Source organism: Hippocampus guttulatus, chromosome 10 (assembly GCF_054856545.1).
Source record: "Hippocampus guttulatus isolate MCC_2025c chromosome 10, RoL_Hgut_1.0, whole genome shotgun sequence".
Classification (NCBI taxonomy): Eukaryota; Metazoa; Chordata; class Actinopteri; order Syngnathiformes; family Syngnathidae; genus Hippocampus; species Hippocampus guttulatus.
The window spans coordinates 21,022,110-21,042,047 of record NC_141270.1 but is presented as its reverse complement, the minus strand read 5'-3'; the positions used below and the strand labels follow the sequence as shown (position 1 = coordinate 21,042,047).

The 19,938-nt window shown below is 45.0% G+C and overlaps 1 protein-coding gene and 1 long non-coding RNA gene across 8 annotated transcripts in view; one reads left to right on the top strand and one right to left on the bottom strand.

The window, feature by feature from the left end:
- Positions 1 to 10,531, bottom strand: part of zswim8 (zinc finger, SWIM-type containing 8) — a 182,266-nt gene extending 171,735 nt beyond the window's left edge. For 3 of the 7 annotated variants that reach the window (XM_086122592.1, XM_086122593.1, XM_086122595.1), the window contains exon 1: positions 9,643 to 10,531. In XM_086122592.1, the coding sequence (XP_085978718.1) occupies positions 9,643 to 9,820 (178 nt within the window). In that variant the 5' untranslated portion in view covers positions 9,821 to 10,531. Of the gene's footprint in view, positions 1 to 4,666; positions 6,989 to 9,642 lie in introns of all 7 variants that reach the window. The other 4 variants (XM_086122599.1, XM_086122597.1, XM_086122598.1 and 1 more) reach the window with 4 other exon arrangements.
- Positions 10,532 to 12,523: 1,992 nt separating this feature from the next.
- On the top strand, positions 12,524 to 19,357 carry LOC147199584 (uncharacterized). Its single transcript, XR_015102150.1, has 3 exons — positions 12,524 to 12,611; positions 12,859 to 13,022; positions 13,139 to 19,357. It is a non-coding gene; the product is annotated as an uncharacterized LOC147199584 (long non-coding RNA).
- The last annotated feature ends 581 nt before the right edge of the window (positions 19,358 to 19,938 follow it).

Genomic DNA, 19,938 nt, shown 5'->3' with positions numbered 1-19,938 from the left:
GCAGACAATTGTTGAACCAGGTCAAAGCGATGTCAGTCCATCCACCTTATAAGATATCCTTTACCAGTGTGGGACAAATAAAGGATATCTTATCTTATAAGGTGGATGGACTGACATCGCTTTATGTGTATGTGTCTTTAATATTAGCCATAAATTCTGCAAATAACATCATAAAACTGACCCACAGCGACATCATGCAATCAAAAGCAATAACTCTCAGAGATGAAAGTGGACTTTCCTGAAAATTCCGGGGGAAAAAAATTATATATATGTATTTATGTGGCTGGATAGCTCAGTTGGTAAGGCATCGGTTTGGCGTACGGGAGACGGTGGTTCGAATCCCGCTTGGGGCAAAAATGAGCACATAACACCATCCAGTGTGGGTCCTTGGGCAATGATGAGAGACAATAAAACGAATGACATCGCCCGGCCAAACAAGATCTGCGTCAGGTGCTGGGGAACCAGAGCACCTTGATGAAAAATGGGCTATTGGAACAAAGCGGAGATGGGCGAGACGCGATAACATGGCTCTGTTGGAATGCTACTACTCAAGCAACCCTAGTAAGAGGGGTTACATGCAGAGAATGTGGGCTAAATGGTTACTTCGAAACCCACAGTCACGGTTGATCACGAAACAACTAGTAGCTCAGTGTTCCAACATCCACAAACGGCAACTGCAGTCACAACTTGAGATTGAAGAGGTACAATGCAGGTTCCATGGTGAAGGGCCCCAGGCTGCCAGATCGGAGGAGGTCATACCAGAGATTGGGAGGCAAGCCCCAATGAATGCAGATGATGAGATTGGGAGGCCAGCCCCAATGAATGAAATGCTGAGCGAGGCAGCAACTGACCTGAAAGCTAAGATCATGGCGAGAATGAAAGCTGGGCAACCTAGAAACCGATTACAACGGCTATGTGAAGTACCACCTGAGAGTCTCATGGAAAGTGTGAATGCAGCACTGAGGGCGATCCCTACCGTAACGATCACGGAAACCAATGAGCTGATATACGCTTCAGCATCAGTGATCCTAGAGATGCGTGGCTATAAGAGCAACCATGGGAGCCATGAGATGCGTTATCCACCATGGAAAAGACGGTTGGAGGCTCAGATCAAGGCGGCTCGGAAAGATGTGAGTCAATTGGATGGAGACCCAGAGAGGTGTGATGAAAAGGCCGATACCCGAGAGGTACATCCAGATGACCATACCTGAAGCAATCAAAACTGCCAAACAAAGGCTCCAAGCCTTGTCCAGCCGCCTAAAGTGGTACACGAAAGAGAATGAGGCCAGACGAATAAACAGGCTGTTCGCAACACAACCTGCGAAAGTGTACGCTCAGTGGCAGGGTCCTAACAACAGAGCTGACCCACCAAGACTGGAAACTGAAAGGTAAAGAAACTCGAGAAATACCAAGGGCTCAGAGAGGAGCTGGAGAGAGCCTGGAAGGTAAAGGTGACAGTGTGGTGGTCAGAGCACTTAGGGCAGTGACCCCCAAACTAGATGAGTGGTTGCAACAGATCCCGGGAACAACATCGGACATCTCAGTCCAGAAATGTGCAGTGCTGGGAACAGCAAGGATACTGCGCAGAACCCTCAAGGGTTCGACCCGAACTTCAGGTCGGGTCGGGCCCTAAAATGTCAATCATTGCTTTGGGTTCCGGTCGGGCTTCTCTCTCGCTGACATTTTTAAAATAAATATATATATATTTTTAAAAATGTATATTACAGTGAAACTCCTCTACAACGAAATCATGTTTGCAGCAAGAAATTTTTCACAACAGGGGGTTTTTCACTGTAGCAAATTCGATCGCAGATGTAAGCACACACACACACACACACACACACACACACACAAACGTATGTGTACTCTATTTTTATTCCAATAGTGCATAAGTATGAGCACACTTATTTGACACTTCATATCGTCAGTGTACAAAGAAAAAAAGGGAAAGAAATTGCGAAATTTACGATCAGTATTCACTTTCACTGACATCAATTTCTTGGATAATGTATTTTATTTTGCTTCCTCCATCTTTCATTTTGATCACTTTTACCCTCTCTTCCAGCATCAGCGCTCTTCTTGTCTTACCTGCTTGACATCCAAAGGTCCGTTTTGTAGCCATTTTAGCAATGCAACGTCCATGCTGCATCTGAATTTAACAAGAACAAATACTTCCTGGACCCGGTGGCTTTTCTTTCCACTATCTCACTGTCTCTAACTCGACCTCCCCTCGATCGCACCCAAGACAGTGTTGCTCAGCTGATGTCATGCAATGAACTTTTAAGCCAGCCACGGGACGCTTCGCAGTCCTTGATGGCCATAGTTAGAGCGATGGAACTCGCCTTCTCTCTAATTCGTGCTCCAGTTAGCATAAGGTTTTTAGCATGATAACAAGTAAAGCATTCGAGGAAACGTTCGTTTATTTGAATGTCCGTCGAGCCATAAGAAATTTACTCTGAGCAGCTAATTGGATGCATTCCACTCTGTCTTCCACGGATCTAGCTACAGTATCTACACACATAGACAGTGAGGTCCCTCTTGGCCAGGATGACGCTCGGTAAGCCAATGGCAGAGCAGCTATGAGTATGTTGCGTAGAGGAAACTCGCAGCTGTGACCGAAATAAACATCATTCACTATGTAAACCAGTGTGGTGGTTGCTGTTGCCGTTTCTGAATGAAGCAGTAGAGGTCGCTGTTGGATTAGACTTCGTTGTAGTGAATGTCTTTGCGAGGCAGGAGCAGAGAAAATGATTTCGTATAACGCAACAGGGGTTTTTTTTCATCGTATGTGGGGCAGGAGAATGGGAATGGTGTTAATGCATGAAGATTTTTTCACATTAGGGGGTATTGCCCATGTAGGTTTCGTTCTCAAGGAGTTTCACTGTAAAACAATGTGTGGATACTAAACTAAGGAATACTTGTTTTAAAACAAACAATTTGGATAAAACAAAGAAGGCGCTGTCATGTAATTGCTATTTAGCTGCTAAACAGGAGCGCAGCCGCAGACGGCCAGACGCAGAGCATGCACTGCGAACGTGTTACGTCACGTGAACGCCGCCCTCATAATAATATTCCCCTCTGCAAATCCGCATCTTTTTTGACGTGGTATCCCAAACATGGAGGAGCAAGAAGTTAAGGATAAACTAAAGACAGAAGAACTCAAAAGACAAACACGCACCGGTAAGAGTAAGGTGTGGAAAAGCTTCAAATTCATTGTCGAAAATGCTACAGGAACTAGCGTTGACTTCGCTGAATGTAGTCAATGTGGCGCTTTGCTGTCATACGAGAGCAAAAAGACTGGCACCTCGACGCTGAGCAGGCATTTAAACAGCTGTACTGGCAAAATTGATGATCGCCGCCAAACATGTATGTTATCATTTGTTTCAAAAACGTCCCTCTTAGCGCTAAGCAGGCCATCACAGACAAGTGCGTGGACTTTTGCTGTCATGACATCAGACCATTTTCAGTTGTGAGTGGAAAAGGTTTCAGAAGTCTGGCCTAAAAACTGATCAATGTTGGGTCAACTTTTGGCCGCATACCTGTCAACTCAGTCCTGCCTCACTACACCACAGTGTCAAAGGCGTGCACCGAGAAGGCTGAGGCAAAAAGGAGCTTGTTAATTGAGCGGGTAAAGAAAGCTCTGACAAGTGGCTGTGACGTCACCATGAGTACCGATATGTGGACAGATGATTCCAGAAAGATGAGTTATATTGCAATAACTTGTCACTTTACTGAAACGGAATTCAACTTGGTTGGAAAAACCCTCACCGCTGCTGTGTTTCCAGCAGAAGACGCCAAAACGGGGAAGAATATCAGAAGAGAACTGGTCCGGCTTCTGGTGAATAGATTTGGTTTGGAACCTTCATCTTTATCCAGAATAGTGTGGGTTACAGATGAGGGCAGTAACATCGTGAAAGCTTTGGAGCCTTTCAAGCGCCTCTCGTGCCTTGACCATGTGATAAACACTGTACTTCGCCATGGCCTGGATAAAGAGGCACTTTCTGCAAACGCCCCAGACATTGGAGAAACCATAAGTGCAGCCAAGAGTGTTGTCCGTTTCATCAAGCAATCTGGTTTGGCAGCACAGCTGTCAAAAACTGTGCTTCAGATGGGTGGAACCAGATTCAGCACCGTTTACTTGACGCTCAAGTCTGTGCACGAGATATATAATGAGTTGTGTGAGAAGCTGCAGGCACGCGGAGAGGAGGAGCACATGAACAACATTGTGCCAGATCTGTTAGATTTTTTGATCTCCTTTCTCGAGCCTTTCTATGCAGCACAGCGAGAACTGGAAGGAGATAAATATACCACATTGAATCGAGTTTGCCTCTGGAATGAGTAGCTAAAAAAGCACTGCCAACCCAGTTCGATGGATAATCCTCAGCAGGCGTTTGCGCGCCACAGATATTCTGAACTTTTGAAAACGAGGAGGACGAGGCGCACCCCAGCACCATTTCTCAACCTGCAGCAAAACGAAAAAGAAGTTCTTTTTTTGCAGAGTGGGAAAACGCGGATGATGACGATTATGCTCCTGTTCGAGATGCATTTAACATGTACATTAGTCAAAGGCATGCTATGACTGATGACCGAGATCTGCTTGGCTGGTGGAGAAACTCCAGGATATACCCGAAGCTTGCCAAGTTGGCAAGATCAGTCTTGTGCATACCTGCAAGCAGCAGTAGCAGTGAGCGAGTTTTTGGCGCAGCTGGCTGCATGATAGATCAGCGGAGAACTTCACTGAAACCTGGCACAGTGGACGAGATTTTGTTCCTGCATGATGACCACAAAATATATACAACGTAAGTAAAATCCTTCTGTTGAAATCGCCATTTTAATTATTATCTGAGGCTTTAATTATTTCACAGGAATAAAGAGCAGGACACGATGCCGCAATTTGCAGACTATAGGCAAGGCCAGGCAGCAGCTTAAACCATTTTATTCTATTTGTGTTTTGCACAATTTGTAACGTATATTTGTTTGTTCATGTTTGACATTTATTATACATTCACTAAGCTTTTGCATTTTATTGAAACATCGTGTTTTTCTTGTTTTTTTTTCTTGAGTTATTTGTAATTATTAGTAGGCTTATTTTTACACATTTTTAACTTTGTTTGGTTCTTCATTTTTTAAATAATGGTCTTAACACACAATTTTGTTCTTAATTATTTAAATTTGTAATGTTGTATTTTATCTAGCTTGCTTATTTGTCTATTATGTTAAATTACTCTTTACAGCAGGCCTGTTCTTACGCGACGGGCATATAGTGTGATTTTTTTTCGACTCCAAACGCATGTTCCTGAAAATGTTCATATTTATTTTGTTTCAATGCTTCTTAAAGCAGGTTGTTTTTGTGTATTCCGATGCAAATCATTAAAATAAAGAATGTTATTCTTTATTTCTCTATTTTATTTCTGCAGATTTATTGTATTTCTGCGTTCTTGCTTTTCGATCATTTCATTAGATTTTCCATTTTCAGACCAAATTACAGATAACGAAAATTGAAAATGTTCTGTTAAATTTTGTTTAAACAAAACTATATAAATAATTTCATATATCTTTACCTATTTAATTGATTTGAATTATTCTGTTTAAAGCCTAGTGGGCTGCAGGATTTCTCTGCGTAATTAATTAAGCAAATGTGCATCAAGATCTCTCTTTGTCTGGCCTCTTTTTCTGTAATTCAGCATTATTTCGTTGTGCAAATGCATTTATCATGTTCATAAAAATATGTAGATTATTTTAACCTTAAGAGATATTGTGTTTTTTTCTGCCAAAAATACTCACAAATAAAATATGAAATTTTGGGTTTGCTTCGGGCTCAGGCCTGCAAATCAAGTTCATTGGTCGGGCTCGGGCCAGGTCGGGCTTGAATTTTTAGGACAGATCTTACCTCTAACCCTTTGTGGCTTCCGTTCTCGCCGAAATTTCGAAATCTCCGAGATATGGCGAGGCCATGAGAATGCCTCTACCAGAAACCACTCTACCTATCCCCCCGACCCTCTTTTTCTCCACTACAGATCCACGAACAGGATGTGAGACGGCTCTTCAAGCAGCAGAAGATCGAAAGCTGCGGGGCCCGACAAAGTGTCCCCCTCCTGCCTGAAAGTCTGCGCTGTCTGGCTCCGGTCTTCACACAAATCTTCAACAGATCCCTGGAGCTGTGTGAGGTCCCATCCTGCTTCAAACAGTCTACCATCATCCCAGTTCCCAAGAAATCGGCAACATCGGAACTGAACGACTATAGGCCTGTCGCCCTGACGTCTGTGGTCATGAAGTCCTTTGAACGCCTTGTGCTGAACCACCTAAAGAACGTCACCGGACCCCTGCTGGACCCTCTCCAGTTTGCCTACCGGGCAAACAGGTCTGTGGAAGATGCAGTCAACATAGGTCTGCACTACATCCTCGAGCACCTCGACAGCACAGGGACCCACGCAAGGATTCTGTTTGTGGATTTCAGCTCTGCGTTCAACACCATCATCCCGGAACTCCTCACCCCCAAACTTCTCCACCTCGGTGTGTCCCCTACGATCTGCCAGTGGATCCTCAGCTTCCTGATGGGACGGACACAACAGGTGAGACTGGGAGCAACAACATCAACAATACGCACCACCAGCACTGGAGCCCCACAGGGATGTGTCCTCTCTCCACTGCTCTTCTCTCTCTACACAAACGATTGCACCTCAACAGATCCAGCTGTAAAAAACTCATAAAGTTCGCAGACGACACCACGGTCATCGGTCTCATCAAAGACGGCGACGATTCTGCGTACCGCCAACAAGTGGAGCAGCTGGAGCTCTGGTGCAGCCGACACAACCTCGGGCTGAACACGCTCAAGACTGTAGAGATGATCGTGGACTTCAGGAAACATTCTTCTCCACAGTTGCCCCTCACACTATCCAACTGCCCAGTGTCAACCGTCGAGACCTTCAAGTTCCTGGGAATCACAGTCTCCCAGGACATGAAGTGGGAAGTCAACACCATCTCCATCCTGAAAAGGGCCCGGCAGAGGATGTACTTCCTGAGGCTGCTGAGGAAGCATGGCCTGCCACAGGAGGTGCTACGACAGTTCTACACGGCAGTCATCGAATCAATCCTGTGTTCTTCCATCACGGTTTGGTGCCGCCACAAAAAAGGACAAAATCCGACTTCAACGGACAGTTAGGACGGCGGAAAAAATCGTTGGCACCGTCCTACCCACTCTTGAGGACTTGCACACTGCAAGAATCAAGACAAGGGCACGGAAAATCCTCCTGGATCCCCCGCACCCTGCCCACCACCTTTTCCAGCTATTCCCCTCAGGCAGACGCTACAGATCCATGCGCACCAAATCCAGTAGACACTTAAACAGCTTCTTCCCTCTAGCCATTAACTCCTTAAACAGCCACTGACGTAGTCACTCTTCTTGCACTACAAAATGGTACTACAAAACTACTGGTTACTCTAAAATGGTTCGATGATTTTGTTGTTTACGATGATACTAATGCAGCGTGTTATACCGGAGACAAATTCCTTGTGTGTTCTACATACTTGGCCAATAAAGATGATTCTGATTCTGATTCTGATGCGAGGCGAGGGTATTACTGTTGTGGCGACGCCACTCAAGCTAAGCGAGCCTCAGCAGTAGATCGTCCGCTGCTCTCTGCTGTGCATGCTTCAGCGCGAACATGTACGCAAGTGCGTCTTTTGATTTCAACCAATCAGCGCTGACGCAACGACGTCACACACCCGACGTCACACTCGACAACAGCTAAGCTAAGCTAGCCGAGATGACACTCAAAGTCGGACGGACACGTTTTTCTGCCAATCTGTGTGTTTCCCTTTTTGTCCAAATATATTTTTTTACGACAACTGTCTTGTCCACCGTGTCTTCGTTCCACTGGGGTTTAGCGAGTGTGTTTATAAAGAGACGAAAATCTCTTTACTGTTACTAGTGTTAGTGTCTCAACATGGCTACGCTCGTGAAAGCAAAACAACGAACTCAAACGTGTCTTCGTTCAATGTTTTCAACTAATATCCGGATTAATTTTAGGCAAATTTTCCTCAATTCTCCGGAAAGATTTTCATAAAAATTTGAAAACCCCGGAATTCCGGGAAAATCCGGAGGACTTTCGTCTCTGAAATTGTAGCTGAAATAAATCGAATAAAATGACTTTCCTCGTCTTGGTTTCCCTGGACAAGACACATGCACGTCATGGGGCATGGTCATGAGGCAGGAAAAACCATGTTGGAGACTTTAATCCTTTATTCTGCCACTCTGCCGGCCTCACTTGGCTTCCATTACTGACTCTTCTCTCAACCAATCCCCACATTCCAACAGACCCGCTTGGGCTATGGCAAGTGATTAGGGACCAGCATGATTTGCATTTTGAAATACAACAAAAAGATTGCCGACACACACATCCAATCCAACCACATCACCAACAAGGACGAGGTGCCGCTCATTTTGGACATTCAGGTGAACCACACTGTCGAGAAGAAGTGGACTAGCATGGTAGCGACATGCATAATGGGGCGCAAGATGTCGGCTTTTACTGTTGTTCTTGACTGCCACGGTAATGAACAGAAAGGGTCTTCTACAGTAATTTTTAAGCAGAAAGAAAAAATTCCAGCCGCAGTGAAGTTGCGAGCAGTGTGGGAGTGATGGTGAGCATTGCTTTACTAAGCGTGGGCGACAGCGCAGGGCGAGTTATACCACAATTTGTGAATGGATTGTGGATGCTTGGAGGGGCATGCCTGCTTGCACTGTTGTTTGAGCTTTTGCATCAATTCTGAGGAGCCGCATGGCAAGGAGACTGACGCTGACAATGCTGCGAGGGAACCTGGTATGTTTGATGGAAAACTTACCCAGCTGCTCATTTTGGATACAGAAGATGAGGACTTTGATGGATTTGTGGATGAGGATTGATCAAATAATAATGTGAGTGCATTGTTAAATACTTCAATGAAGTACAACCAAACTCAGTTTTGCTCCCTTTTTTGAAGTGAGCGAACATTTTACCATGCCAACGTTCAATAATACAACTTTGTGTATGTTTTAAGTACAGAAATAGCACCCATAAATGACACTATGCTTTTTAATACGGTGCATCATTTGGTCAGGAAAATGTGGTAGCTGAATTTGATGTCTGATGGTGCTTTCACTCAAATGTGGCTGCAATTAAAATATTACTCCAATTATGTTTGGGGAGCCCATTTGGCTTGTGGGTGATGTCTGTATCACTACTTTATCTGAAGTTTCATTGTTCTACCTCAAGGTTTTGTGTGTTCGCATGGTCAGAGCTGTGCATAAATACACGCACGCCCTCAAGCACAAATACAGATTTAATACATCCCATCGTGTCAAGATTTGTATGGACACTTGTGTGCGTCGCCACTCTTGATAAATGAGTCCCCTGAACTTTAGTCATATTCATTTTTTGATCATAAACCCAAATGGCTCCTGAATACAGAATATCTTGAGGATACCGTTCTAACCTATAAAACCTTTTTCGGGGACTACTGTATCCATACATCGGTCTCACGAAAGCCTAACCATTCATAGCAGTCAGGCTTACATGATGGTAATTTAATACAGCAGCAAGAAAGACACTGACGTAAGTTAAATTTGTGTTTAAATTTAAAAAAAAATACATTTTCCCCAACCTTTTGTCTTCACAGTAGGAGATGTGGGTCCAGCAGATTGCTTCCTCCATCCCCTCCAGTTCTGACATAGACTCTCGGCCTCTGAAATGAAGGAGCATAGCGAGTCCTCCTCAAACCGGTCAGAGTCTTCAAATGAGAACCTCTCCCCATCTTCCCATTCAGCAAACATCAGTTCCATTCCGTCGACTTTTAATTTTCATCCGCCCATGGGTCTGTGACTTCGCTTTACTTCTTGTCTTTTGTGTAAAAATTCCAGTTTCAGCAGTTTGTTTGGTTTGAGGGTTATGGGCAGAGGTGAAGATGGTGTTCAGTGTTTGTTTTCATAAAACATGGTACAGGCGCAGCTGAGTTCAAACTAAAACACCGGTCAATTAGTCTCGAAGAATTTACCGTTGTGCCTCAATTGAATAAAACACGTTCGTTGTGCGACCGTATCTTGGTCAGGTTAATCTTTAGCTAAACTATTTTTATTTACATCAATCCAGTAACAATGTTAATACGACGCAGACTACATTTCCACCATTAGATACTTGTATCTATGTTACTCATTATCAAGTTGTTTGTGTAATTCAACGCGGTTCGTCTCTTTCAAGAGTGGACGATATCTTGGACGATTTAAATCTCATACAAACAGACCATTACATTACATTTAAACCACGGGTTTGGCTTTAGACACCCCATTTCTTGACGTTGTTTCGTTCCCACCCACTACCGATGTCTTCGTTTCCGTTTGTCGTCCCTGGTTTGAAATTATATGATGAAAATATTCCAATGTTGTTGATCCAGAGCAGGGCCAGAAAAAGATGGTGTGTAGCTTTACTGACAGCTGATGTATAATTACGGGGGTTACCCAATATTTTTTTTCCTTTTTTTTTCTTCTTCTTCTTCTTCTTCTTCTTCTTCTTCTTCTTCTTCTTCTTCTTCTTCTTCTTCTTCTTCTTCTTCTTCTTCTTCTTCTTCTTCTTCTTCTTCTTCTTCTTCTTCTTCTTCTTCTTCTTCTTCTTTTCTTCTTCTTCTTCTTCTTCTTCTTCTTCTTGGCGTTTGGCAAATATTTTTGGGCAAAATACTGCCACCTATGAAACATCATACTGAACTGTATTCTTAGGATCCAACCATCGATCCCACTCTGCCCGTACACAAATCAGGCGAGTGTTCCACTAAATCATCAGCGACAACTCTGTTACTACCAAAAATAAAATCAAAATTTTAAACAATTCACGGAAATGTGTATAATGGATCTAGTAGTCAAAGTTACTTGCTGTGCTTTCAGCTGATTAGTTGTTTCCTTTCCCAATTACAATTAACACATGATCCTTGATTAGGGTGCGAGGTTCCTATTGTATTTGGAGAAATTATTATTATTTTTATTATTATTACTGTATTATTATTATTATTATTATTAAGGCCCAAGCAGCGACCACTGTGAGGGACCTATTGTTTTAAATAGCATTCATTCATTTTCCAAACCGCTTTATCCTCCCTTGGGTCGTGGGGGTGCCGGAGCCTATCCCAGCTGCCTTCGGGCAGTAGGCAGGGGACACCCTGAATCGGTTGCCAACCAATCGAAGTGTTTTTAATAGCAATTATTATTATTATTATTAATGATATAATTATTAATATTACCCATCAATTTTCTAATCTGCTCATCCTCACGAGGGTCACGGATGTACTGGAGCCTATCCCAGTTGACTTCGGACAGTTGGCGGGGTACACACTGAACTGGTTCGCAGCCAATCGCAGGGCACACACAGACAAACAACCATCCGCACTCCCACTCACGCCTACGGACAATTTAGAGAAGGGGTGTCAAACTCATTTCACATTGTGGGCCACATACGGCCTCAGTCGACGTCAAGTGGGCCGGACCATTAAAATTATACCATACTCTGATATAAATAACCAAAATAAGATGTCTTTCCTTTGTTTTGGTCAAAAGAAGCACAAGAACATTAGGAAAATGTTTAAATTTAATGAACATATATTTTACAAAACATTTCATGAAGCACCTTAGATTTCCTTAGACAAATGTGCAATTTACTTTTATCATTCACATATATGCATTGCAACTGATCCCACTGATTGTACAAAGTCACAAAACCTTAACAAGAAATTGGTATTGAAAACTATAGTAATGCACTTTAAGATTAAACGAGATTTATAAAGAAAGGAATTTTTAAACCATCTAGCATGTGCATATAAAATCTAAATTTAATCCCTGCCTATACCTTACAAACTAAGGAGAGTGCTATTAAATGTGTAAAGAATAAAGTATTCACATGTCCTTGATAGCGTCTGCTGTGTTGGTGGGTCTGTCTCAGTGAAGACTGATGCTGCTGTTGCCTTCTTCTCTGATCAAAACAGTGTTGTCCTCTACTCTGATCAAAACAATGTGTCCCCTAGCGGATACTCAATAAATTGTACCTTGTTAAAAATATTAATTCTGTGTCTTATATGCATTTATTCACTTTTGAATGTTCCTGCCGGCCTGATCGAACCTCCTTGTTGGCCTGTTCCGGCCCGCGGGCCATATGTTTGACACCCCTGATTTAGAGTGTTCAATCAGCCTGCCATGCATGTTCATGGAACGTGGGAGGAAACCGGAGCACCCGGAGAAAGCCCGGGGAGAACATGCAAACTCCACACAGGGAGACCGGAGCTGGAATTGAATAAGATAAGAAAATATAAGAAAACCTTTATTAGTCTCGCAATGGAGAAATTCCCAATTCACAGCAGCAAAGTTATGAAAGGAAGAAGTAGAAGAACAAAATATAGGAGCTGCTCAGCAGTCGATAGTCCCCTGCTCTCCGTTGTGCGTGCATCAGCGCGGACGTGTACACACGCACGTCTTTTCAAAGAACTTTGATCTGCGACAACAGCTGGGCTAGCCTAGCCACGACAACAGCTAGTTAGTGGACCGGAGACGACACGACGCTCGAGGTCGGACGGACACGCTCTCTCTCCAGTCATCTGTATGTTTCACTTCTTTTCTTTCTCTATCCAAATATATATATATTTTCTACAAACAATAGTTGTCCTGTCCACGTCTTTTTTCGTCCCACCGGGGTTTAGCCAGTGTGGTTATAAAGAGATCAAGAATCTCTTTAAAGGCAGCCACTCTCACGGCGCCATCTTGAAGAACAAAATAACACAACACATAATACACAGACAGTCGTGCAATTTAAATCACTTTTTTTGCTTACACTTTGTTTTTTGAAGCAGATTTAGTTGAAAGAGAGGATCAAAGTGTTCTTTCATCAGTGGATCAGAGACGTCATGCTGATCCATACAGCCGCAGACCGTCCAACAGAACCTGGTACCTCTGCACTGTGAGGTCGACGTGCAAACCACTGGACCAGAGGGCCGCTTCCAATCACACTAATGTGTGCATATTATATATATTAAATACTTTTGTGTTCACGAACCTGGAACCCAAAGCATTTTCTCAGAGCTGTTTTTGTCAGATTATATTTAATTTTTTTATTATTCTCATTTTTAGAAGCAACTCACCAACCACCTGCTGGGTTGCCTTGCTGCAGGCGGAACAGTTTGTTTTCAGCACCAGCTGGAGTGTTGGATAAATAGTTTTCCAGCAGAGCATCCAGCGGGTACAGTTAACCCGGGAGGCAAGCCACTTTGGACACGTCCCCCCACTACAGAACCTCAAATTGGAGTTGTGGAGTCACAAATAGTTTTCCGGTGGGGCATGCAGCAAATACTTGAGTCCCGTCTTGAATCTCCTGGATCCTCTGCGCTATCTCCCACCTCAACACCCCCACAATGCAATGCTCTGGCAGAATGTTCTCTGGTTCAGGGCTTTCTTCCACAGGGTCATGGATCCGGGACAGGGCTTCAAGCTTTATGTTCTTGGCACCCTTGCAGTAGGGAAGTGAAGTTTTAGGGGGTCAATAGTAATACCCACCCTGCTTGACATGAGTTCATTCTCTTGGTAGAACTGATGTATGCAAGGTTCTTGTGGTCTGCACACACAGTGAAAGTCTCCCTAGTTCCTTCGAGCCAGTGTCTCTACTCTTTCAGGGCCAGGATGATGGTTTCCAACGTCGTTGTTGGGTTCTGTGGGACTGAGTTGACATGAGAAAAAGGCGCAGGGGTGGAGTCTATGGTTTACGGAGACCGCTGCGACAGTAAAACCCCCTTTCCTGAACCCAAAGCCTCCCCTTGTCAAACAAAAGGGAAATCAGAGTTAGGATAATATAAGACCAGTGGAACATTTTCTTTTACTCTTGAAAGGCTGTTTCTGCTTTCACATTCCACGTGAACGGGACTTGACGGGCTTTCAGGCTATACTTCTTCATAAATCGATGATAAAAGTTGGCAAATCACTGTAATAGTTTTGCTGGTGGGCATAGGCCATTCTACCACCTCTTGAACCTTGGCTGAGTTAGCTTTAAGATGACCCTTCTCGATGATGAACCCTAGGAATTGTACCGTGTCCGTGTGAAACTCACATTTTTCGGCCTTGGCAAGTAATCGGTTTTCTTCTTAATGTTGTAAATTATTTTGATATCAGGCAGGTGTTCTTTTAGTGTCCATGGGGAAAAAAAAGTATTATTTGAATAAACAAAACAAAAAAACATTTAGCACATCTCTTAAAACATCATTAAACAAACTCTGAGAACGGCGGGGGCATTGGTTAAACCAAGTGGCATGACTAGATATTCCAAATTTCTAAGGGTGTCTTGAAGACTGTCTTCCACTCATCCCCTAACATAATACGGACCAAATGGTAAGCACTATGTAAATGTAATTTAGTGAAGATTGTCGTGGATTGAGGAGGGGCAAAACCAGAATCCAGCAACAGGTGTGGATATTCGTGTTTCACAGTTATCTGATTAAGGTCATGATCGTTACGACCATGTGTAGATTACACATGGTCGTAACGATTTGTCCTTCTTCTCGACAAAGAAAAACCCAGCCTTGAAAAAGGATTTGGATAGCCTTATAAGGCCTGCTCCGAGTGAATTATCAATATATTTCCTTAAGGCTTCTTGTTTGGGCTGTGATACCTGATAAAGTCGTGAAGTGGGGAGTGCAGAATTGGTAGTAGATCAATAGAACAGTCACATCTGTGTGGAGGCAATGATTGTGTGCGGTCCTTGCTAAATACCTGGCAAAGATCATAGTCAATACTTGGAAATTCTCTCTGCAAATATTTTGAACTGGAGCTTCATTTGTGGGTACACTGTCTCCTTTTGCTGAACGTAGGCCATCTGCATAACAAAACAAACTCCAATTCAATATGGCCGGATGGTCCCATGAAATGACAGAATTGTGGGTCTTGAGGCAGGGTTGTCCTAAAACCAATGGTGCTGATCGTGGGGGCTTGATAAAGAATTGCCTATTCTGTATATGATTTCCTGAAATATTTGAAATCAAGGGACTCATGAGTTGTTTTACCACTGCCAGGAGCTGCCCATTGAGATTGCAAACCCGCTTAACCTCTTAAATTCTCGACCAGCAATCTAGATCATGAACCAAAGTAGGGTCAATAAACAATTATCTGTCCTGGAGTCAACTAGAGCCCAAATAGTGCGCACTTGGGTAGGGCCGACAATCTCCCCCACAAGTTCGAGCCTACTGTGTTTGCAAGACCCATAGTCAGTACCACCACCTTCCATCGGGGTCGGATCAATCCCTCCTTGATCCTGGTGGTTGGTAATGGAGGTGGTATCAGACTGACAGTTACCCATCAGGGTGGATACTGGCGTAGAAGTCTAGTCAGGCATGCGGAGACACGGTGACCTTTCTGGCCACAGTAGAGGCATAACTGGGTGTGGAACTGCCGCCGTCATTCTTTCAATCCCAGCTGCATCGGATTCCCTATCAGTGCAGCAGACAGAGGCGAAGCGGTGCTCTGAGCTTGGGGCTAGCAGTGTTTTGTGGGGAGACGATGCCTGATTAGAGGGGTGATGCTTGGACCTGGCACGGAACAGCTCTACTCCTGTCACGTTGCGAGATGGACCCCAAAAAGCAGGCAGGAGGGATGAGCAGGTTGTACTTGACGAATTGTATTGATAAAAACACAGAAAACTAAATACAAAAAAAAAGTCCTGAAACCAAAACGAATCCAAAGTATCAAACAAAACCCAGGCTGTAGCTAAAAACTAACAGTCACCAAAACATGATCGAGAACATGACGGACAAACATGACAGCTACAACAAATAAACAATGACCCGACAATGAGTGGTCGGGCGGAAGTCCTTTTATACAACTAATTGCATAATGACCAACAGGTGTACAGCTGCAGGGAGTGCCCTACAGTGCCACCTGTTGGTGAAAAAACAAAACATGACAGTAACCTCCACGGATCCCAGACGTCCCAAAGTCAAAAAAAGGCTTGCCTCGCCAGGGAACATGAACGAAAAGCGACAGCAACCCTTGCCTCGCCGGGGAACAGAAACGGAGGGCGGTGGCAACCCTTTGGCTGGGCTTGGCTTGACGGGCAACATGAGATGGCCAGACGTGGACGAGGAACATGGGACGGCCACAATGACATGCGCCGCCTGAAGGGGAAACATGGGACGGCCACATGACAAGCGTCGCATAAAGGGGAAACGTGGGACAGCCGCATGACCTGCACTAGAGCTAAGATCAGTCCTAAAAAATCGAGCCCGATCCGACCCAAACCCGAAGCAATGATTGATAATTTTAGGCCTGACCCGACTTCGGGTCGGGCTCGGGCGGCCCGATCTTACCTCTAAGCTGCACCGCCTAAAGGGGAAATGTGGGACAGCCGCATGACCTGCACCGCCTGAAGGGGACACATGGGACGGCCGCATGGCATGTGCTGCCTGAAGGGGAAACATGGGACAGCCGCACGACCCGTGCTGCCTGAAGGGGAAAAGGGTGTCGGCCACAGACGTGCTCCACCAGGCACATGGTGGAATCGGGACCAGTCCTTTGTACCTGCTGGGTCCAGTTGATGGTCAGGTCATTCTGTCACATTGCGAGGTGGTGGTGGACCCCAAAAAGCAGGCAGTAGGGATGAGCAGGTTGTACTTGACGAATTGTATTGATAAAAACACATAAAACTAAATCCAAAACAGAGTCCTGAAAACAAAACGAATCCAAAGTATCAAACAAAACCCAGGCTGTAGCTAAAAATTAACAGTCACCAAAACATGATCGAGAATATGAACGAGAATGTCATGATTCGGTTTGGGACCAACAGGTGGCACTGTAGGGTTCCCCCTGCAGCTGCACACCTGTTGGTCGTTCGGTAATTAGTTCTATAAAAGGACTCCCGCTCGAACACTCATTGTCGGGTCATTGTTGCTGTTGGCTGCTGTCATGTTGTTTGTGGCTGTTGCTGTTGGCTACTGTCATGTTGTTTGTGGCTGTTGCTGTTGGCTACTGTCATGTTTTGTTTGTTTGGTGCTCTTTGCTGCTGTCATGTTTGTTTGTCATGTTTAGGTCATGTTTTTGGCCATGTTTCTGTTATTGATAGTTTTGACTTTTGAGCTTCAGTAATGGTTTTTGTTTGATACTTTGGACTTTGTTTGTTTAGGATTTAGTTTTCTGTGTTTTATCAATACACTTCTTCAAATACACCCTGCACCTCCCTCTTGCCTGCTTTTTGGGGTCCACCACCACCTCGCAGCGTGACAGAGAACATGACAGCTACAACAAACAAACAATGACCCAACAATGAGTGGTCGGGCGGGAGTCCTTTTATAAAACTAATTACATAATGACCAACAGGTGTGCAACTGCAGGGAGTGCCCTACAGTGCCACTGTTAGTCACAAACCAAAACAGGACAACTCCGTGTTCCCTGCGTCTCTCTCTCTCTCTCTCTCTCTCTCTATTGGTTGTCTAGTTTGATGGCGACTCCAATTGGATCCTCCAAGGACATAGTCTCATCATGGGCAGCAAGTTCATCTTTCAGGAAAGAACTGAAACCACGGCGGAACATTGGTGCGCAATATGTAGTTGTAGCGACGCCACTCGAGTGTAGCGTGACTCAGCAGTCGATAGTCCGCTGCTCTCTGCTGTGCGTGCATCAGCGCGGACGTGTACGCACGCATGTCTTTTGGCTTCAACCAATCAGTGCTGACACAACGGACGTTACACATCAAAGAGCTTTGATCTCTTTCAACAGCTAAGCTAGACTAGCCACGACAACAGCTAAGCTAAGGGATTTGAGACGACACTACGCTCGAGGTCGGACGAACACGCTCTCCATCCATCTGTATGTTTCTCTTCCTTTCCTTTTTCTGTCCAAATATATATATTTTTTTCTACAAACAATAGCTGTCCTGGCCACGTCTTTTTTCGTCCCACCGGGGTTTAGCCAGTGTATTTATAAAAAGACCTAAATCTCTTTCGTGGCGAGCCAGCCTTTTTCCGAACCACAAACTCCTTCGAATTTTTTTCCCCCCTCACGTGGCTACCCCGTTGGATTTTTTTCGCCCAATTAGCTCCTCTCCAGCTGCAACATGACGGAGCAAGTTGCCGGACAGCGCTCCCCTTCCAGGGTGACTCGTCTGGTATCACCGCACGTGGGGCGACTCGGCGAAGACATGTCGCGAACAATGCTTACAGGCGGGAAACGGACCCGCCAGGATGTGAGCGCAGCACTCAACTCCCCTGGCATCTCTGCTGCGAGCCGCATTCTCCTCGTCCTTGATCGGACTTCTGGGCGACGCTTCATGGTCGACTCCGCCGCCAATGTCAGCGCCGTCCCTCGAACACCAGCAGAGTGCCATCACCCGACCAGCGGCTCCTCCTTCCAATCAACCAACCTGCACCCTCTTCATCTCCCTAGCCGACCCTGTTGCGGCATTCCCCGGACCTGACTAACTCTGCGCGGACGACCGAACCAGCGCCTCACGATGTCGTTCATGTCATCGAGATGACCAGTCCCGCCAAGTTCCAGCGTTCCCGACGACTGGCCCCCGCAAAGCTACACATCGCTGAACCTGTGTTTTGACCACATGCTTCAGCTCTGTATCATCCATCCTTTGAGCAGCTGATGGGCCATGAGGACACTGACTCCATCGATCGACCATCGACCAACTCAAACTGGCAGTCGCAGAGCAGCAGTTTCTTTGCTCACAAACAGTGACGTTCGCCAACAACACGAGTCCATCGTCACCCACAATTCCCTCATCGACATCAGCTACCTTCGTTCAACCTCAACTACTGCCCTTCCCCTGCCCACTTTGACCACGACATCATCTGCAACTGTTCACTCTTTGATGTCCCGTTCGCCCAGCACTCCACCACTGACTTCGTGTCTGGCGCCTTCATCAAGCCAAACCACGGGCAGCGGCCGACAAGTCTGCTTCACCTCCTGTCGACTATTCTGACTGTTCCGTCATTCCTACGGCTTCCTTCCTTTGTAGCCTGCGCCGACTTCGGATCCAGGAGGGGGGCCCTGTAGCGACGCCACTCGAGTGAAGCGCGACTCAGCAGTCGATAGCCCGCTGCTCTCCGCTGTGCGTGCATCAGCGCGGACGTCTACGCACGCACGTGTTTTGGCTTCAACCAATCAGTGCTGACGCAACGGACGTTACACATCAAAGAGCTTTGATCTCTTTCAACACCTAAGCTAGACTAGCCACGACAACAGCTAAGCTAAGGGAGTTGAGACGACACGACGCTCGAGGTCTCACGGACACACTCTCCATCCATCTGTATGTTTCTCTTCTTTTCCTTTTTCTGTCCAAATATATATATTTTTTTATCCACACAATAGCTGTCCTGTCCACGTCTTTTTTCGTCCCACCGGGGTTTAGCCAGTGTATTTATAAAGAGACCTAAATCTATATAATAATAATAATAATACATGTCATTTATAAGCGCCTTTCAAAACACCCAAGGACACTTTACAATCAAGACAAGAACAATAAAACCACAAATAAAATTATAAATAATAAAAGGAAAGATGAATTTAAACTGAATATAGCGACTCGAAATAGTTGACGCCGGCAACATCGCGCCGCAATGAGCACCAGCTGACCCAGCCAGGCCGGCCAACATGCCAAAACCACTCTCCACTGCCAGGATGCGAAACGAAATACAGTATTCAGCGGCAGACTGAATACCCTGATGACAGTCCACAAACTGATCTCGAAATTCCTTCCCACAAACTGTGTGGTGCAACCAAAATTGGCGAAACTGCAAGAAAGTCAGGGAAGGAAGACCGAAGTTCAGGATGTGAGTTGCTCATGGCCAAAGAACTAACCTGGTCAGTCAATAGACTAATCATGAACGCTATCTTGGTGCTATCATGGGCATAAGTAAATGGGTGCTGATCAAAGATTAGATCGCAAT